The sequence below is a fragment of the Paroedura picta genome, chromosome 1 (assembly GCF_049243985.1).
Source record: "Paroedura picta isolate Pp20150507F chromosome 1, Ppicta_v3.0, whole genome shotgun sequence".
In the NCBI taxonomy this organism is placed as follows: domain Eukaryota; kingdom Metazoa; phylum Chordata; class Lepidosauria; order Squamata; family Gekkonidae; genus Paroedura; species Paroedura picta.
Window position 1 is genome coordinate 26472312 of NC_135369.1, and position 20672 is coordinate 26492983.

General features: G+C 52.6%; 2 protein-coding genes across 4 annotated transcripts in view; both read right to left on the reverse strand.

The window, feature by feature from the left end:
* Positions 1 to 20672, reverse strand: part of MPV17 (mitochondrial inner membrane protein MPV17) — a 28529-nt gene that overhangs the window by 621 nt on the left and 7236 nt on the right. For 2 of the 3 annotated variants that reach the window (XM_077330170.1, XM_077330179.1), the window contains exons 3-7: positions 15071 to 15186; positions 14475 to 14567; positions 13982 to 14077; positions 9018 to 9050; positions 8295 to 8347 (exon numbers count right to left, since the gene is read on the reverse strand). In XM_077330170.1, coding sequence (XP_077186285.1) covers positions 8295 to 8347; positions 9018 to 9050; positions 13982 to 14077; positions 14475 to 14567; positions 15071 to 15186 — 391 coding nt within the window. Of the gene's footprint in view, positions 1 to 6272; positions 8040 to 8294; positions 8348 to 9017; positions 9051 to 13981; positions 14078 to 14474; positions 14568 to 15070; positions 15187 to 20672 lie in introns of those variants that run through there. The other variant, XM_077330187.1, reaches the window with a different exon arrangement.
* UCN (urocortin) lies at positions 801 to 1291 on the reverse strand. Its single transcript, XM_077329189.1, has one exon. The coding sequence runs from the start codon at positions 1289 to 1291 to the stop codon at positions 863 to 865; it is 429 nt and encodes a 142-aa protein (XP_077185304.1). The 3' UTR covers positions 801 to 862.

Sequence of the window (20672 nt, forward strand, 5' to 3'; positions counted from 1 at the left end):
AGGAGGCAGTTCAGCAAGGTGCACTTGGTGGGAGTCAGGGGAAGAGCACAGAAGGGCCCCCTGTTAATTGAGCATTGGATTTAGACCTGTAGGCTAAAGGCTTTCAGGTGGCTGGGAGGGCCTTTTTGTTTCTTCCGAACAGTTGTTTGATTTATATGTGCATGTATGCAGATCGAGTGGATTAAAATGAACAGGCTTGTTTGGTTTCCCTGATCGATGTCTTCCCTCTCCCAAAGTAGAGTATTTTGAAGCCGCTGGCTTGCAATGCACGTGAGTGGCCACCAGGAGGATTATCCGCCTCTCCACACTGTGCCCCATTCCGTTTCCCTTCCCAGGAGAGGGGACTCTCCAGAGTCTCTCCTCCCCCCCCCCCATTCTAGGCTGGAGCCCCTTTGGCACCATTCAACCGGATGGCCAAACCCTGTTACCCTGAAGGGGTAGAGCATCTGCTCTACCAGTGGTAGAGCATCTGCTTTGCACAGTGAACGGCCCGAGTTCAATTCCCGGCATCTCCCTGCAAAAAAGACCAGAAGGCGTGCAGTGCCGGAGATCCTGCTGAGCCGCTACCGGTCAGAGTGGGAAATACGGACGCCAGCAGACCAATGTTCTGCTTTAGGGGAAGCCAGCTCCCTGTGGCCTTGACCCGGAGCCGACCTCCGGAACCTGCGGCTGCCAGACACTACAGGGGCGCTACGTCAAGGGGCCATGCAAACCCAGCCGGGGGCTTTCTCGCCACACCGTTGCCACAGAAGCGGGACTCTCTGGCTCCCTCCCCCTGGAGCAGCAGCGGGGCTTGCCTGGAGCTCCTTCGTGGGCGGGCGCGGTCCGGCGGCGCTGGCCTCGCTGGGCGGGGCGGGCGGCGTCACTTGCCCAGGGCGTCGAAGAGGAGGCGGTTGTGCTGGGCCTGCTCCTGCTGGCTCTGCGCCCGGGAGATCTCGAGCATGTGGCGGAGGAGGTGGAAGGTGAGGTCGATGGACAGCGGCGGCTCGTGGCGCTTCAGGCGCTGGCTCAGCTCCGCCAGGCGGCGCCGCAGCTCCCTCGCAGGATCCGCCCGGGGCAGGGGGGGCGCCGCCAGGGCCGCTCCGTCGCGTCCGGCCTCCGAGGCGACGGCGGGGGGTGCCAGGGGCCAGCGGGGGGAGCGCTCCTCGGCCCAGGGCAGCAGCCTCACCCGGAGGCTCAGCCCGCGCTCGCCGTTGCCGTCGAAGTCCGGGATGCCAGCGGCTCCGAGGGGGGCCCGCCAGACCAGCAGGAGCACGGCCACCAGCATGGGCAGCGACAACGCCCGTTTCATGCTGGCCGGTCTCGGCCGGGGGGGGAGAGGGGGGAGTGCCGGGGGTTGAGTGGGGTGCGGGGCGGGTGGTCGCAGCTGCAACCCCGACGGGAGTTGGTCAGCCCGGGCCAAGTGGGACTCTCTGTCCCTCTGCCGCCCTCTCTCGGCAATCTGGGCCCGGCGCCGGCAGGGGGCGACACGAGCAGGCAGACCCCGCGCCCCGTCGAGGCAGCGGCGGCGGCTCCGCCTGGGACCCTCTTCGCCCGGGTCCCGGTCTGCCTCCGCCCCGCGACAGCGGGCAGCGACTCACCACGAAGCGTCCTTGCCGATCCCGGGAGGAGGGTGCGCGGAGCCGCTGGCGGGATCTTTATATAGAGCCGGGCGGGAGATCCATTGACGTCAGCGCGGGACATGGACTGCTTGCCGATGGAGAGCCACCCCGGCCAGGCTGGGACGCACCGGAGGGAGGGAGGGAGGGAGAGAGAGGGGAGGCAACAAGGAAAAGCGACGGCACCTCTGCTGATCCTTTGACTGGGTCGGGGGGGGGGCGCTTCCGGACCGCTTGGCCGCCGCCAACAGCGAAGCCCAGAGTGGCGCTCTCAACTTCCCTGCGTCGTCCCAAAACAAGCGGCGCCTCGAGGCTTCCCAGATGCAGCCTGCTCCCCCCCCCCCCCGGTCAGCGCAAGAAGGCGCATCTAGACATGGCAGCTGGGTGTGTCCCCCGTTCGGGCCCGGGCTTCTGGGTTCTTCTCCGTCTTGAGGGTTGCCGCGGCATTTGCCTCTGGCTCAAGCAATTGTACAACGGGAGAGGCCTGCGCCGCTGATTTCTCAGCCGAAGATCTGCCGCTGCGCAGCCCCCGGAGAAAAGGAGCCGTCTGTGTTGCGGGATTTTGAGGAGGAACTTTGGGATGAAGGCAGCTCAGAGGCGCGCGATACCCTTTTGACCATAAGTGGGCCGGCGGAATGGGATGGCGAGCACTGCAGCGCCGTCCGGGGGATGTTTCGCTTCCACTCCTTGGGGAAGCCCATGGGAGTGAGCTCAGCCTCCCTACGCCGGGAAGCTTCTGTCTGGGGTTGGCAACAACCCACAGGCTACAAGCACTTCGGCCGCAGCATTCGGCAGTTCCTTGCTAGGGGCAAACTTCTGCCCGGATCCCGTTTCTCCAGCTTGGTCCTGAAAGTTTTCCACCCCCACAGAAATGCCTAAATGCGGTGGAGCTCGAGGAGCTTCCAGGAAAAAGCAAATGGGGCTCGACGTTTGCATCTGAACTAAGCGGGTGTGTGTGTGTGTGGGGGGGGGGGGGTCCGGACTCCGGAAACGTTCTGCGCTGTTCATTCCAAGCCAGCAGCCTTTTCAGGCGACGCCGCTGTCCGTGGTGCTGAACCGAAGCAAGTTGGGTAAACGCGCAGCTCACTTCTCTTTCCCCACCTCCACAGAGCCTGTGGCTCCTGAGGGTAGAGTTCAGAGGGCAGAAGGGTGTGCAGGCCTTTTCTGGTTGGTTTCAGGAGCACATGAATCTCAAGGTGGCCTGGGTTTACCTCCACATTGGTCAGCAGGGGACAGCAGGGGACATTTATACTTGAGTTAGCAAAAGGCACACAATTGCAAATAAAATGTATAGTTCTCCTCCTCCTCCTCAAGGAGTTCTGCCTTACCCAGTGAGTAGAAAGTCCAAATTCCAGGAAAGTGGAGGGGACTATGGTGACAACAGGGTGTCTGTTGTGGGGAGAGGAAAGGGAAGGCGACTATAAGCCGCTTTGAGACTCCTTTGGGTAGAGAAAAGCGGCATATAAGAACCAACTCTTCTTCTGCTTCTCCTCCTTGCCCACCTACCTTTGGTGAACCTCTCCAAGCCGATTAAAATTCTGTATGGCGATGGTGAAAAGTGCAGTCAAGTTGCAGTTGATTTTTGGGGACCCCAGAGGGTTTTCAGGTCAAGAGACATTCAAAGATGGTTTGACTTTGCCCCCCTCTCAGTAGCAACCCTGGGCTTCCTTAATGGTCTCCCATCCAAATACTGATCAGGGTCAATCCTGTTTCGCTTTCAAGACCTGTTGAAATCAGGCTAGCCTGGACTATGCAGCTGTGGGCAAAATTATATGTACTTGCAAGAGGATATGGATGTTGATTCCTCAAACTGTCCTTTGAAGCACTGTGCTAAAGGCAGCCCCTCTGTGTTTTATCTAGTCATCACACACACTTCACCCAGTCATAAGGCCAAAGACCCATCCACCCCCAAGGCAGAAACCATTGTTCCCAGGTGACCTCTATATTGCAAAGTTGACTACTCCAGTTAAGGGGCAATGCAGCTGCAGATGACAGCTGTGCTGAAGCCTCCTCAGAGCCCTGGGGCACAGGATGCATGGCTGGGCCACATGTGCCTAATGAGGGAGGGCTCAACTTTCCACGACAAACGAATGCCCACTCCTGGAATGCACGCCCTCCCAAAGTGTTCTGGCAAGTGGCCCAGTTCAGGTGCACCACACTCCTTTTGTGCCAGTGCTCCCATGCCAAAGGAAGGGGGCCTGGCATTCCTGAGTCTGTGCCCCTGCCAAGGCTGCAGTGCTGGCACCAGCTGGAGCCCGATGCCTGGGGCATGAAGCAAACACCAGGCAGCAATTATCTAACTCGTGGACAAACAGAGCCCCAGGCAGGTTAAATAGAAGGAGCAGGCAATGATTGGCTAAGCAGCAGCCCGGCAGGTCTCAAATCCGTCTTGCCTCGCGTTATGTGGCCTCTGTCTCTGGGAAAACACGAGGGGCTCCCAAGGGAGCCAGCCCCCACTCCACCCCACAGGAGCAGAAGGAATCTGTCAGAGTGGAGGCAGCTGCTCCATGAAGCATCACTCCCTGGTCTCCTCCCACGCTACATGGCCTCCAAGCATGTACTTATTCTAGGTGGCAAATATAAAGCATGAGAGGGACTGCTGGACTAAACTTCCAGAGTCTGTCTGTCTGTCTTTGGGGTGGGATCCTCCTTACGAGATCCCTGTTGGGAGCCTGAGCCTGACACCTGGTCAACTGCCACATGCAGAGAAGGTGTTGCCTTCTACCAAGTCAAACCATTGGTCTATCCAGGGCAATATTGTCAATTTGGACCAGCAGCAGCTCTCCAAACTCAAGTCCTTCATGCTGCCTTCCCCCTGGTCCTTTTAAATGGAGATGCCAGGGATAGAATCTGGGACCTTCTGCATGCAAAGAGGAAGCTCTTGGTTCTGAACCGCAGCCCCTCTCCCCTTAAGGACCCATTTACTCCCTGGGATAAGCACCAGGATCTCAAAGTCTAGGACTGAACCCAGGACTTCCTACATGCAAAGCGGATACTTTACGACTGAGCCATAGGCCCTCCACTGTCTTCAGATGTTAGCCCACACAGGAAAGCACCATCTTATAAGGTAAAGGTAAAGGTATCCCCTGTGCAAGCACCGAGTCATGTCTGACCCTTGGGGTGACGCCCTCTAGCGTTTTCATGGCAGACTCAATACGGGGTGGTTTGCCAGTGCCTTCCCCAGTCATGACCGTTTACCCCCCAGCAGCAAGCTGGGTACTCATTTTACCGACCTCGGAAGGATGGAAGGCTGAGTCAACCTTGAGCCGGCTGCTGGGATCGAACTCCCAACCTCATAGGCAAAGCTTTCAGGCAGCTGCCTTACCACTCTGCGCCACAAGAGGCTCTTCACACCATCTTATAGTCTTTGACTATTAAAAAAAAATGTTGATTCCTTCCCCATATTTAGTACAGTGAAGCAGACAGGATCTCTGAACCCTTCAAACTGCTCCAGGGCTCCTCTCTGAGGCTTACAGTAGCTCCACTACTTCCTTTTCTGCTCTAGCATGCCATGTTTTGCCTGCCTACAACATGGTTTAGGGAGAGCTGGCTTAGAAATTTTCCAAATAGATGCACTCTATAAACCCTTCACTGAGACTGGCCCCATTTCTGAAGCAACAATGTTGGTCAGGAATACCCTGGAGATCATCTATCCTAATTTCTGAGAGAACCGCTGCATATGTTTACATTTGCCCCAATGTTCACATCTGTCACTAGTTTATTTCACTCAACAGATGAAGAATAGTTAGTTCTCACATGCTGCTTTTCTCTACCCAAAGGAGGTTCAAAGCGGCTTACAGTTGCCTTCCCTTTCCTCTCCCCACAACAGACACCCTGTAAGGTGGGTGAGGCTGAGAGAGCCCTGATATCCCTGCTCAATCAGAACAGCTTTATCAGTGCTGTGGGGAGCCCAAGGTGCACCCAGATGGTTACATGTAGAGGAGAAATGGGGAATCAATCCTGGCTCGCCAGATCAGAAGTCCGTACTCCTAATCACTACACCAAGCTGGCTCTCTTGAGTCCAGAATTTTGTGAGAAGATCTTCCTGCTGGATCAAAGCGCAGGTCCATTCAGTCCCATCTGCTTTCTAACTGTAGATTATGGAGGCTCTGCAGAGGTACACTACCTTTGAACATGGAAGTTCCATTCAGCCATCATGCCCAACAGAATGGACTCACAGCTGGAAACTGTCCTATCAGTTCCTACCTGTTTCATAGCACCAACCGAGTTCGGTGGCAGAACAGGCCTGCTTTAGCGCTGCAAGTCCTATTTTGCCTTGTCCATCCCCTTTCTGGCTGGTTGCCAACTCCTGGAGGGACTGCAGAACCATATCTTTGGCTAACTCACAGCCAACCACTGGTCATTAGAAAGGATTTCTCCACTAAGAGGACCAGAATCCCAGCTTCCCTTTCCTTATATTGAGGCCCTGCCTCTAGAGCAGGGGTGGCCAAACTGTGGCAAGCAGCAGAAGCTCATGGTAATTGTAGTCCATGAACACCTGGAAAGCTACAGTCTGGCTACCCCTGCTCTAATCTACTCACTGCCCAGTGCTCTGGCTGTAATGGGGTCAGTTAACTGCAGGGAACACCTCCCTGATCCTGGAGCTTCCCTTTGCACTTGACTAGCATTTCCAAGACAGGGGAGCACTACATGAATCAAAGAACCATTACCAGCTTCAAATATATTAAAGATTTATTTGAGGGACAATGTTTAAGCACAGCACAAATTTAAGCAAGAGAGTCCAAAAGAAACTGGATGAAACAATCCTCCTGTCCCTCTGCTAAAATATACCCTACCTGATGTGGATACAGGATAAGAAGAAGAAGAAGAAGAGTTGGTTCTTATATGCCGCTTTTCCCTACCCGAAGGAGGCTCAAAGCGGCTTACAGTCGCCTTCCCATTCCTCTCCCCACAACAGACACCCTGCGAGGTGGGTGAGGCTGAGAGAGCCCTGATATCACTGCTCGGTCAGAACAGTTTTATCAATGCTGTGATGAGCCCAAGGTCACCCAGCTGGCTGCATGTGGGGTAGTGCAGAATCGAACCCAGCATGCCAGATTAGAAGTCCACACTCCTAACCACTACACCTAACCACACTCCTAACCACTACACCAAACTGGCTCCAAGCACCTTTCTTAAGAGGCTACAAGTTTCTATCACAAGTTTCTCAGCTCACTTGGCAGCCCCAAGTCCAAGATGACTGGCCATCTCTTCTCAAATCACAGCTGCTTTCTGCTTCAACCATCTGCAGGTGAAACAGTTCCCCCTGGTTTAAGGAGATTAAAATAATCTTCTGTGTCCCACCCACAGTGGGGGCATTCTGGAAAGAAGCTCTTTCCCCCCCTCCAGATACCTGCTTGTGGAAGAGGTTGGAGAACTCCTTTGTTTCCTGGCTAGATAAATTAGCATTTGAAGGGAGTTGAACAAGTGGCCTAAGGCCTAAATGTCACCCATCCCCCCTCAAAAGCTCAGTGAAAATAGCCCTGCATCATTTTGGAATTGGCTCTCAAAAGGGGGTGGGGGCATTTCGCTACAAGTACCAGTACCTTGAGGATCATTGTCCATGGGGTTGCGATGGGTCGGACATGACTTCGCACCTAACAACAACCACCAATAAATAAGAGAAAAGCTGGTTTTTTATACCCTGCTTTTCACTACCTGAAGGAGTCCCAAAGTGGCTTACAAACACCTTCCTCTCTCCCACAACAGGCACCCTGTAAGATAGGCAGAGCTGAAAGAGCTCTGAGAGAACTGCTCTGCAAGAACAGCCCTAAGAGAACTGTGACTGGCCAAGGTCACTTAGTTGCTGCACGTGGAGGAGTAGGGAATCAAACCCAGTTCTCCAGATTAGAGTCCAATGCTCTATACTGTGCTGGGTCCCACCATTCTGAAATACCGACTGTGAAACCCCCTGGAAATTACCAACAGTAGGTGGGTACTGGCAGGACCTTGGGCTCTGTTTACCTCACCTTTTCCATTTCCAAAAAGGTTCCTATCACAAATGCAATAGCAAGTTTCTGAACACCTTCAGCACTATTAAGGTCTTTCATACCACAGGAAATGGATCCGTTTCCTTTCCGGAGCATCTGACAGATAGCCTGCAACTCCCTGCCCTTCTGGGGTTGAGGAGTAGCTTCAGCCTGGCTCTGGCTGAATACACCATCAGGCCCCCATGAGTGTAACTTGAGCAGTCTTAACTTGTGTGGTGCTGAAAAGGCTGCGCAGGGGTCATGTGACTGGGAGAGGTGCCAAGGCAGGATACTCTGCTGTGTGCAACAGACAGCTTCCCTGGGTAAGAGACAGAGGCCAAAGGGAACATGTGTGGGATGAAGAACTGGGCACAGATGTGCTGGTGCTTCCACCTTGCCAAGTCACAGTTGATTAGTCTTCCAGGAGAGGTAAGAGTTGAAGATGATGGCCACACATTGAACCACAGCCAGCCTGGGGGCAGAGAAAGAGGAAAGGGGCTCCGGTCAAGAACAGGGAGACCAAGACGGACAGCACGCCAGCAGTGGGCAAGCCATGGGGGCTGCATTTAGGTGTCTGACTTTGTAAACGAAAAGGTTGGTGGGGAGAGTTCCTGCAGCACCACGATGTACACTGGGAACATCTGCTGCTCAGGTGGCCTCAAGTCAGTAGCAGAGAGAGAGAGCGAGCGAGGGCAGAACTGGGGCATGCAGGGAGAGCAGTTCTTACCTGTAGTGCAAAGGGATGAAGTAGAAGTTGGCAAGTTGCACAGCTGGCCAAATCTGAAAGACACATGACACAATTAGGGGAAGAAACACAGACCCCAAGTGGGAGCATCCCCCATCTCTCTCTCTTGGCCAATGGGAGCATCCCCCATCTATCTCTCTTGGCCAATGAGGAACTGCGTGGGAACCGCCACAGGAGATGCAGTGGATGGATGGGAAACCCTACTGCTGATCCCCAACAAGCAGAAAGAGGCCAACCTACCCAGTCCCACCTCCATATCACCATGGTCACCACGCCCTCCTAAACACACAAAGCTGCATTTTATTGAATCATGTATTGTACTACATCAAGGTTAGTGTTTCCTGCTCTGACTGGCAGCACCTCTCCAGGGTCTCAGGCAGAGGCTTTTCAAATCACCTAATTTAACCAGGAGAGGCCAGGGATTGCTGTCTACATGCAAAGCAGGTGCTTTACCACTGAGCCACTGCTATACACCAACCCATGAAGCTTCCCCATAATGAGCCAGACCCTTGGTTCATCAAGTAGCAGTATGGTCTACTCTGACAGGCAGCAGCTTTCCAGGGTCACAGGCAGAGGCCTTTCTTTGCTTTGTTAAAATGGAGATGCCAGCTGGGGACTGAAGATGCTGTCCTGTACAGCATGACATTCACACCCAGCCGCTGTCCCAAGTATGAGTCCCACTAAGGAGGCAGGAGAGCTACTCACATAGTAGTTGGTGATCAGGGTATCCCTGTAGTCCTGTAAGAGAGCAGCAGAAAAGGTTCAGAGGGCTCACCTGGAGCTGCAGCAGTTCCCCACCCGTCAGCCAGACCCCTCCCCGACAGATGTGAGTGAGCCCTGCCTTCCTTTGGAAAAAACCACAGAAGGAGACCCCAGGACTTTCCTGGGCAGCTGCCAGACTCAGAAAGCTCTGCAGCATATAGACAAGATTGTGCCTGTTTTCACCCCATCCCTCCAGCAACATACACGGCTCTCCACACCTCACCATCCCACAGTTTCATCCTAACAGCAATCCTGCAAGGTACGTTACACTGGCAGAGAACAGGTGACTGGCCCAGCAAGGCCCCATGAGCTTTACAACAGACTGAAGACTTGAATCCTGGTCTTTTCCAGTCCTACTCAAACCCTCTCAACATTGCCTGCAGCAAAGGTGCTCAATGAAAAGCTAGTGCCTGCCCACCTTCCCCATCCATCCATCCATCCATCCATCCATCCATCCATCCATCCATCCATCCATCCATCCATCCATCCATCCATCCATCCATCCATCCAAACACTTTAGAACTGCTACCAATAATATGCTCCCCAGTCCTCTTTTCTAGAGACTAAATATCCCAATTCTGGACTTCACATCATCTTCACCAACCTCCTCCATCCTTTCTGGGTTGTTCAGCTCCTGGGGGGGGGGGCGGAATCCACACAGTGGTGAGTCATCTGCCTAGCCTCTCTGGCACCTCCTCCGTCCACCCCATCCTTGCCAGTATCTGCCCTTTCTAACGACAAAGAGTTCTCAGAGTCAAGTTCCTTTAATGTCAAAAACATCTCGGAGCCAAGCTAGAATGAGGTCTGAATTCACTCTCGCTTTCAAGCCAAAGACACTTTCCTCAGTGGCTCACTCCTTTTATGTTACAAAGTCTTTAGAAATCTTATTCAAAATTGTTCTTCTTGCACACTATAGAATAACTCATGGACCATTGGTTCAAAAATTAAGAATGGAGGAATCTCTGCACTCAAGTCACAGTCTAGTCAAGGACACTGACGTTAAAGATCTATTTTTCCAGCCATACACGTTGGTCTTTTATTTTTTGGTTTCCTGTTGTTTGGGATCGACTGGGTTTTGTTGATTGGTTTCTGCCCTCTGCCAGCCTGGATGGGACTTAAAGGGGAAGAGGTCCCAGAGTCTGAGCCACTGCCAGCCAGCTGATAAAGGGCCGGCTGCTGATGCAACAGCTAGGCTGGCAAGACACAGGAGAACTGCAGCTTTTAGGGACTGTCTAAAAGGAAGTCTCAGAGGGAGGCTATTTATATCCTGGCATAGGTGCCCCCCCCAGCCCAACCGAAGACTCCCAAAGATAAACGTGGCACCTGGCAGGCGGCCTGAACTGCAAGGCCTGGCAATGGCCCAACTTGGACCCCGCCGTCTATGGTGCAAATTGCAGCAGAAGCGACGCACAATGTGTGAAAGGCAGAGGGAAGATACAGCTATTGAGGATTGGCTGAAGGCAGACTCCAAACTTTGGGGGAGGGGGGGCTAATCTGTCAGGAATTCACAACTGCAGCAGCACTCAGCAAAGCCACTCCCCCCTCCGCCCCCAGCATCCCATCAGTCTAAATTACTTGAAAAGGGATGCTCGGTGACATGTCAAATTGGTTTACAAGGCAAACAAATAAGTAATAGTCTTGTGGGTCCCACCGTCAACAACTAACCACCATCAATGCTTGTGGGCTAGAGGTCACTGTTTCCAGTTGCAAGGGGTCAGATCTTAACATACTTTCATTTGTTACTGGGCTACAGAAATACCCCAGACAAACAGCAGCTCTGGGGAGCCATAAAAGGGTGATCTTTATTTATGGAAATTTCATCAAGGAAAAAAAAAGTTATGCTTAGCCAGCTGGCCAAGCTGTCAAAATTGGATAGTGGAGTTCCAGATTTTGCTAAGAGAATTAACATCTGTCTTGAGGGGAGGAGGAAGAACAGCTGCTTTTTTTGTACCCTGCTTTTTACTATCCGAAGGAGTCTCAAAACGGTTTACAAACCTCTCCCCACAACAGGCACCCTCTGAGGTAGGTGGGGTTGAGAGAGCTTAGAGAGAATGGTGACTGGTCCAAAGTCAACCAGCTGGCTGCATCGGGGGGGGGGGATTGGGGAGTCATATCTGGTTGTCCAGATTAGAGGCCGCTGCGCTTAATCACTACAACCAAATTGAGTCTTAAGTAAAATAAAGTGGTTTTTTTTTTTTAGTTATTTGGTTTGCAAGTCTGAATCCGTAAATGCCGGTTATTATTCATGAGGCTACAATGTGGGCAGAATTTGGAGTCCCACTGAGTGTATCCCAGGATTCCAATGGGGTGGGGGGGGGGGGTTGGGCGGGGAGAGGGAGGGCTGAGACAGGTTCCACAGGAAGAGAAACCAGCATCATGTTCAGGAGTTCCAATTTACAGTCAAAGCAGCATCACTTGAACCAACGGAAGCCAAACTTTTCCCATGCTGGCTCCAGTCAAAGGACTAACCGGCTACCCAAAGCAAAGCAAAACTGGAGGGAAATTGGCTTTCTGCTCCACCCTGGCCACAGTACTGAATGCTAAGACCTCTGATGGGGTGGGCACATGGCAGAACATTTCCTGTTCCTACCAAAACCTGGCATGACCTCCTTGACCAATGTCGAAGTGCAGAAACACGTTGACCTGAGCATGCCTACACTTATCCCATGCATGGGTCAATGTGCGAACAAGTTGCTTGTCCATCCCGTTTAAACACCAAGAGACCATTCCCCTACCTGTTCAAGAACCTCTCCTGTCTTCCAATAGGCTAGAAACCCTCCCTTTCTTCAGGGTTTCCTCAACTGATTCCAGCTAGCCGTTGAGAGGACAGATGGGCATTTTAACACGGTGCCTTGGGAGCACACAGACTCCAAACTTAATTTTTTTGGTACATGGTAATGGAATTGAGTGTGGGGGTCTGAGAAGACAGAGAACAGCAGAAGGACTCTGGCATCATCTTCCCCATGTGGGGTCCTGGCTGGCTCAGCATGGTTTTGAGGGTACAAGCACTCTGTTGGGTTTGGGCTCCGCATCCCCCTCCCTGCTCCCCGCCCCCTGGTGACACCCATCCTCACAAACTCCTCTGAACCGGAGCGCTTTGAAGTTGACCCTCTGCTGACTCATCTCTGGTTAGCAAACAACAAGTGGTTTTTCGTCTACGCAGAGATGAGAGAGTTCTACGCTGGACGAGGAAAAGAAAACACAGGAAACATATTGCTCAGGCATCTTACTGCGATTGTATCATGACCGTGAGTGTCAAACCAGCCGGCTCCTGAGCCAAGCTTTTGCGGAGTGACTCAGCGGGAGCAGAGGAGGAGGGCAGCTCTCTGGCACTGCCAGAAGCAGAAGACAACAGGCAAGACAGCCGGGCTGCCAGAGGGGAGGATTGGGAGCAGGAGCAGATGCCCAAGTGGGCGCCAGGTAACAACGAGACCCATCTTTGGCGGCATCTTGATTTGCCAGTGAGGACAAATGGGCCCAGCCCTGCCAAGGCCTCAGCCCCAGCCAGGGTGTCCTAGGAGGATGACTGAAGGCCCTAGGATCCAAACTGCATGAAAACAGGCAAAAGATGCATTTGGCAAGGTGGGACTTCCAGCTACTGACGGTGGTGGCGAAGGGGATGACGGCTCATCCTTGGCCACAAAGGACAGAAAAGAGCTGGATTTAAGAAGTCTTGGCGCAAAGTGCCTGGGAAACGCTGATGCCTTTCGCAAGTGGGCTGGCTCCTCCGTCCACTCTCCACCCAAGTCCTGTGGCTGCCAGATCACTTGATGCAGCTCCACAATGACTCAGCAGTTTGCCTGGCTTCCAGGAGCATCTCCGCACCCCAACATGGGTCTTTAGGAGAGGGAGCCAATGGCAGAGAGCCAGGACTGGCACGACACCCACATCAAGAAGCCCCCAAAGGTCACTGCAGAGATGAGTCGACAACCTGCTTGATCCTGCCCACCTCCTCCTCCACACAGCCCCCTTGGATCTATCCCTTCCTGTCTGGTGGTTGCCACCTCGCGGGCAACGCCAGCCAATCCCTTTTCTTCCGCCTTCCCTACTGCTCTGCAACACGCCATTCTTCCCTACCCTGCCATTTTCTAAAAGCCACCCTCAGCTAACGGCTGGTTTCCCTTCCATGACCCCTCCCCCAATTTCTAGTTTGTGCAGTTTTCCAATGGACTCTCAGGATCCACAATTTGCCTTCATCCGAATTGCTGGTGTGATCCTCTTTTGCCGAATCCAAAGGTCTCCCCACTGGGCTCACCATCAAAGCTCCTGCTTAGACCTTTAAGTGGTCAGTGCCCTGGGAAGACCAAAGCACCTTCTTCCCATAATGCAGGGGGGTATAGAACAGGGACAAGGTGCAGATTCCCCCCAGGCGTCACCGAGCCAAGAGCAGAGCCACAGGGGTTCTGAACCACAGCACTGAAAGAACACCCAGCTGGATCACACACAGACCTCTGCAGCCCACCTGGCCTTTCCCCTGGCAGCCTCAGCCAAAGGATGCTTTCACACACACTGAAAACAGCACTTTCAATCCACTTTGCAACTGGAATTCACCCTGTTGCATGGCAAAATCTTCCTGCAAACAGTGGCTGAAGCGGGGTATTCAGCATGTGTGAAAACACCCCAAGTCTGAATGGCCCTACCTTTAGGAGGGGTTTGGACTGTAGGGACTTCTAGCCTTCTTTCCACATTCACGACTTCTAATCCTGACCTGTACAAATGAAGGGCAGCTATTTCCTTCATGGCAGAAACGGGATCCTAGCAGAGGTGGAATATTTTACACAGAACTATTTGGAGTGGGCCAGAGAGGGTTAGTCAGATGAGAGAGACAGATGGTTTGGGCCATGCAGTGTGGCATCTCCCTGCCGCCCACCTATCCCTCTCCTGGGGCATCCCCAGTGCTGGCTCACCCGTTTGATCTTGCTCCAGTTCTCTTCCGTGGACAAACCGTTGAGCACACCCACCACAGCCAGAAAACAGCCAAGGAAGCAAGGGGCAAACCCGCCCTGGAAGAGAAAGAGGATTTAGAGATGAGGAGGGAAGCCAGTAAAACCTGAGACCGAGAGCAAGCTAAGCAGGAGAGGGGCCAGGAATGCCTGGTGAGGAAAAGGAGATTGGCACCAGGCCTCCAGCATGTCCCAGGCCCAGACATTTGCCTTCCATACCAACGGCAACATTAGGGGTGGGAAGCAGACACTGAACAAGAGAAGGGACTAGCGGCAAAAAAGCTCCACTTCCAGAACAGGCCAGTTGATCTACTTATAGTGCAGTCTTGCACCCCACGTGCACGCCTGGAAGCACTGCTAGCAGTAAAGCCTGCAGCCAGAACTGAATTTCATCTTCATCTTCAAACATGTGCAGAGGGACGCTAAGCGGGGCAAGGAGAGGGCTGTGGAACCCAACCTGGTCCAGCAGCATTTTCTGTAGAGCGGCCGCTTTGGTCTTGGCAGGCACCAGACGATCCAGCACTTGATACCAGCCTCCGATCACGGGGCCCTGCAAGGAAGGCTTTGGTTAGAAATGCCCAAAGGGATGGGAAGCTTGTGATGACGGGGGGCTTATGTGGGGCTGGGCTGAGTGAACTGCCCACCAGAGCGCTTCCTTTGACCACAGGCCAGGAGAAGCAGGCCAGGAGAAGCATTTATCACAGTCTGCTCAGAGCCCCACCTACCTTCTTCAAGAACTTCAGACGTGGAAGTTCTCAGCTTATTCCCATGTGGAACCAAAGAGCCTTTCCCAAGAAAAGCAGCTCAAGGGACAGTTGGGTGTTCTGCTTGCAAATGGCCTACAGAAGGGCTTCTCCAGCTGCCGAGGCACAGCATCTTCCCATGTCAAGGGCACTTCTACAGGTAGAGTCTTTGCTTTTGTGCCCCAAGCCCTGAGGGACCAGCCGTGGAAAGAGCTACTAAGAAACCCCCAGGATCAGTCAAGACTCGGAAAGACAACCAACATTTCCCTACAATTTCTGCTGCACCTCTCATTGCAAGTCACTGGCTTACCACAAAGCAAAAGCCAACAGTCATCATCTTCAGAGTCCTCCGGCAGTTGTGTCCAGCCAGACCTCTCCTCTCCACCAGCTGCTGAGAGATCACATCTCCAGCACCCACCAGGGTCCCTGTGAAACATCAAATTCATTTAATTGAGCTGGTCGGCCCTCTCCCTGGGGCTCAAGAAGATTAAGACATTAAGGACGCAAGCGCCCACAACTCTTAAAATTACACACGTGTTAATCTGATGTTTCCATATTTTAGAGCAAGGGTAGTCAACCTGTGGTCTTCCAGATGTCCATGGACTACAATTCTCAGGAGTCCCCTGCCAGCATTTGCTGGCAGGGGGCTCATGGGAATTGTAGTCCAATGACATCTGGAAGACCACAGGTTGACCTCCCCTGCTTTAGAGGGGCAAGCAGGGGCAAAAGGGCAAAATCTCAGCTAACTGCTGTCAGCCATTGAATCTCTATTTTCCCTTTATTATCTTTATGGAGATATTTGCATTTTTTATTGAGGCCAAATGTTTCCCGTGCAATTCAGTCTCAGATGAATGCAAACAAATCCTAATTCCTGTTTTTTTCCTATGTATCTCTGGAACCTGGGCAATTTCATTACGCTGTATGTAAATTTCCTCTTTCACTTTCCCTATAAGTATGAGCTGATTACTTCCGTTCCTTTATATTGTATCTGAGGAAGTGTGGGTGCACATGAAAGCTCATACCTTGAACAAAACTCTGTTGGTCTTAAAGGTGCCTCTGGACTCTGAATTTGTAATGGGCCAAGGAGTTCCTCTAGTCCAGGCATGCCTACTCGGGATTCTAAATTTGAGTCCCACAAACACTGGACAGGATACTTGGCCCAACCCATCAGCTTTTATCCACTGGTTCCCTTTGCTTCCTTGACATGTTGCCATAGTAATGCTCAAGGGACCCAACTGGTCCACAGAAGAAAACCTCCAGAAAAACTCCCACAAGACTCCTGCTATGTGACTTCCAACATCAAGCTATACATGAACCTCTTAAGATCCATTTCATACTAGTTGTTGCCTTTCCAGACCAAGATACTCATCATGCCAAACTGGAGGCACCGATCCATAGCACTCAGGAGCTTCAAGGTTCCTTGGTTCCAGCTAGGTGTAGTGGTTAAGACAGGGAGCCTCTAATCTGGAGAACTGGATTTGATTCCCACTTCTCCTGCCCATGCAGCCAGCTGAGTGTCCTGGGGCCAGTCACAGTTCTCTTAGAACTCTCTCAGCCCCACCTACCTCACACCTACCTCTTATGGGAAGAGGAAGGGAAAGCCATTGTATGCAGCTTTGGGTAGTAAAAAGCGGGGTATTAAAACCAACTCTTCACCTTCTCTCTCTTGAGGCCAACCCCAGCCCCAAAGTTCTGAATCCTGCAGCTCCTAGCAATGGGAATGGAAAGTCATGCAATCCCATTGGTAGGGCTCACTGTGGGAATCATAAGATCTACGTTGCCATGCCAAAGAAGCTCATGGACCCAGCTGCATCACTCCATGGCAAAAGTCTAAGGAACTTCAGCGAATGTACACAAAGCTGACTTATGCTGAATGAGGCCAATGACCCATCAAGGACAGTATTGCCTACTCAGACTGGCAGCTGCTCTCCAGAGTCTCAGCCAGAGGCCTCTCACTTTCCAGCTACCTGGTGCTTGTAGCGGAAGATACTGGGGACTGAACCTGGGACCTTCTGCATGCAGAGCCATATCCCCTCCCCCAATCATCAGCAAAGTCTGGGAAAGTTCACACACATGTCCATGCCAGGGAAGACCTTTCCACGCCAGAAGCTATACACAGAATGGCTATTCCCTGAGCCGGCAGAAGACTGGGTACGGTGTGTGTAGGAGAGGGAGAGTTAGGATTGTTCCAGATTTTACGGAGTTGGATCCAGGTTCCAATGAGTCTCAATCTATTCTGAAGTCTGGACTGGGTGGGCAGTGCCTACCTATGTGGTTTCTGGTGAAGCCTCCTGAAAACGCCAGCCAGTGTGTCTTTGGCATCACGCCTCTCCTCTTTGAGCCAGCCAGCGGGCAGCAGGGTGGGCCATGGTTCTCTGCTGGGAAAGAGCTTCCACAGTCTCCCCCCACCCAGAAAGAGTGCCGACTGAGATGAGCCAAGGGCAAAGGGACCCAACCAGAGCCAAGGAGGCTGCTCGGTCTGCCAAGTTGCAAGGAACAGATTCAGCCGTCCAGACTCCCAGGTGTGCCCTGAAGAATTCACCCAGATATTAACAGGATTTGTTGGCTGCCACACTCAGCACTGTGCCCCACAAGCCAGCCCAAGAAGAAGAATACGTCAGGTGCCGGGGGGATCGGGAAGGCTCAGATTAGAGGAGGAGAGGAGGGGAAAGGCTGGAAATGGAAAGCTGAAAGGACTCCAGTGGCCAAGTGTTCTAAAGCAGGGGTAGTCAACCTGTGGTCCTCCAGATGTTCATGGACTACAATCATGGGAATTATAGTCCAGGAACATCTGGAGGACCACAGGTTGACTACCCCTGTTCTAAAGGAAGGATCTTCAGCCTTTACAGCCCAGGGGCCTAGCAAGCTGTAAGTATTAATTCATTAACACATATCCTGTTTTCTTCCACCATGAGGAACCAGAGCAGCTTTCATCATATGCACATACTAGGGGCCAAGCCTGTTGCATTCAGGAATACGACATGCACTAGATTAGTGGGCTGGGGTGGAAGAACTCTGCAGATGGCCTCTCCCTCTGCCCAGGACCTGGAAAGGCTGCAGGCTGGAGGCCCCAGTGAAGGGAACTCACCGGCAGGGGCAGCTCTCATGCAGCAGGGATCTGCAACCTCCAATCCTTGGAGGAAAGTGGAAGGAGGAGGGGGTGGTCAGGGGTGGGGGATGGATGGTGATTGGCTGGCAGCTGGACAGACAGGCAAGCCGGTTGGAGGAAGAGGCACTAAGGGGCGAGACAGCTTCTCTGAGTGGCACTTAAGCCGTGAGACACACTCCTCCTCCAAGGCCTTACCAGAAATATATTATGTGGAACATATTTGTTTTTTTACATTGTCTATGGTCCACCTTTCTCATTTGGCCTCAAGGCAGATTATGCAGAGTGAGCCAATGCAACCAAGAGGAAGGGAAGAGTAAACAATATAAGAGGGTTGGGTTGTAGAACCAGTCAAAAAACAACTGAAGCAAAGCATCATTCCCAATGATAGCCAAGCCATGGGGTTCTGCACAAACTTGCATTTCCAAGTTAATTTTGAAGCGAAACCAGTGTGTAGGGCATTCGCTTTGCTTTGCTTTATCATTACAATCAGAGACCAGTCATCCATGCAATTCAGAAATCTGGAGCAATTGTCTCTGTCATTGGTCAGAAACAGACAATGATCAAAGCATAATTAAATGGAATGAAAATTAAACTGAATAAAACAGCTTGAGTAGTTTAAAACACAATATGAAGGTTTCTAAAAAGCAAGGTAGACTACGTATAATTCTAAAACTCAATTCCTGTCCTCCATATTTACAATAATTAGAAAGGAAATGGCACCTATGGGTGCAAAAGTTTGCCACCTGCCTCATTGTGCAAGGATCTGGCAATAAAAAGTGCAGGGCCTCATAGACAGGCACGTGGGACTTTGTAACCATTGACCAATGAGCTGAAGACCATGGCTCTAACCTAACCTTTCACCAGCACCAGTCATTCATCCTGCTCCAGAAACCGTTTGGATAAGTCCCTGTACACACTTTGTTGGGTGAGATACTCAGCCCCCAGACAAGGCAGTCCATGTCCCCAAAGGGGACCCCCAGCAGTCTCTCTCCTTGGATGTGGCCTCACAGACACTGCATGTTGGCTTGGCTTTTCTACTCACTCATTGAGAAATCCAACAGCAGACGCTGCCTCCCTCCTCTGCTCATTCATCCCTCCGTTCGTTCATTCAGACTTCTCTCCGGATGGGAAGGGGGAGGGGAGGTGGCACCCGAATGATGCAGCTGGCAAGCCTGCCAAGCATAATGGGATGAGAGTTGCTCTGTGCCAGCCGCGCCGACGAGATTGACGACTCCCGGGGCGATGACTTCAGCCCCACGGCACTTTGGGGGACTGCCAGCTCTGCTCACCCACCCACCCTCCTTGCAGCAAGTGAGGCAGGCCGTTCCATGACACCTGACGGATGATCCTGCTCGGCTGGGGATGCAACAGTGTGTTGGCCGTCTGACGAGACGAAGGGAAGTGGCCGCTGATGCTGGGCGTCCCCAGTAAGACCGGAAAGGGAATTCGCACAGCAGCTAACTGTCCCCATTCCCAGTGAAAGTATTTGCAGGTTGGTTGGTGCGGGCGATGCCACACTTGGTTCGGAATGGGCAATGCTGCTCCACCCTGAGCTGGGCAAGATGGGGACTGAACTACGAAGAAGGAGGAGGAGGAGGGTTGGTTCTTATATGCCGCTTTTCTCTACCCGAAGGAGTCCCAAAGAGGCTTACATTCATCTTCCCTTTCCTCTCCCCACCACAGATACCCTGTGAGGTGGGTAAGGCTGAGAGAGCCCTGATTATGGCTGATTCCCTCTGTGGGGCATCACTTTACTGAATCTGTACCCCACATGGTCCATGTACTTAAGTATTTAATTGTGCAAACCTATTGTGCTTAACATGTCTGCAGCAGGAAACCACAAGTCCTCATGGATGCCGCCACAGAAGTAATATCCACAGAGGACAAGAGCTGTTTGCTTCATGCCTTGCTGAGATATCTTTGCTACACTCTTGCACTTCTGTGTTTCTGGGTTAAAGCGAATCCTCTGTGACTAGGACCGTATCCTCTGGCACCACCAGAAGGCCTGGTTTGCCATTAGGGCAGGGGCTTTCCCTCACTGGCACAGCTCCTGCCTTGGTCCTAGGTTCAGTCCCTGGAATCACCAGTCACAAGGAACAGATTAGAAAGTGACATGGAAAACCTCTACCGAAGGCCCTAGAGCAGAGGTGGTTAACCAGTGGTCCTCCAGATGTCCATGTTTGCTGGCAGGGGCCCATGGGAATTGTAGTCCATGAACATCTGGAGGACCACAGGTTGACTACCCCCCTGCCCTAGAGAGCTGCTGCCATTCAGAGCAGAGAATGAGGAGGAGAGACCAGGGGTCTGACTCAGTGCAAGGCAGCTTCACTTATGACACCCTGAACAGAAGACCAACCCTCACGCTCACAGTTAAACGAGCACTCACTACTGCAGCTGGATCTTGCTTTGACAGGACAGGAAACAGTGAGGTGTTCGTCCATTTTCTCTGCTCTCACTACAGTGACCCGTTTCCGTGATGCATCTGATCCTTCATCTTCCAGTGAATGGTCCACAAGTGGCATCAAGGCCTGTCCCACCTCAGCCCCTTTGCTTCCTTTGGAAGGGCAGGCAGAACCTGCATACATGTCTCTTGAAGGGACAGCAAGCAGGCAGTTTTGGAGCAGCCCTCAGCTCTGGCCAGGGTGTGGACAGTGCAAGGGCCATCTTTCCACCTCCCAAAATGCTCCTTGCCTTTGGGCCTGTTCTCACCTGGGAGAGCCCCAGCTCCTGGATCTCGAAACAACTGAGAATGCTGCAGCCCCGTGGGACGCTGCAAGGGGAAAGCAGGGGAGCCGGCGTGTCC

What these genes read in the sequence shown, in the direction of transcription:
- UCN (XM_077329189.1), bottom strand. Translation starts at nt 1,291, where the DNA reads ATGAAACGGGCGTTGTCGCTGCCCATGCTGGTGGCCGTGCTCCTGCTG.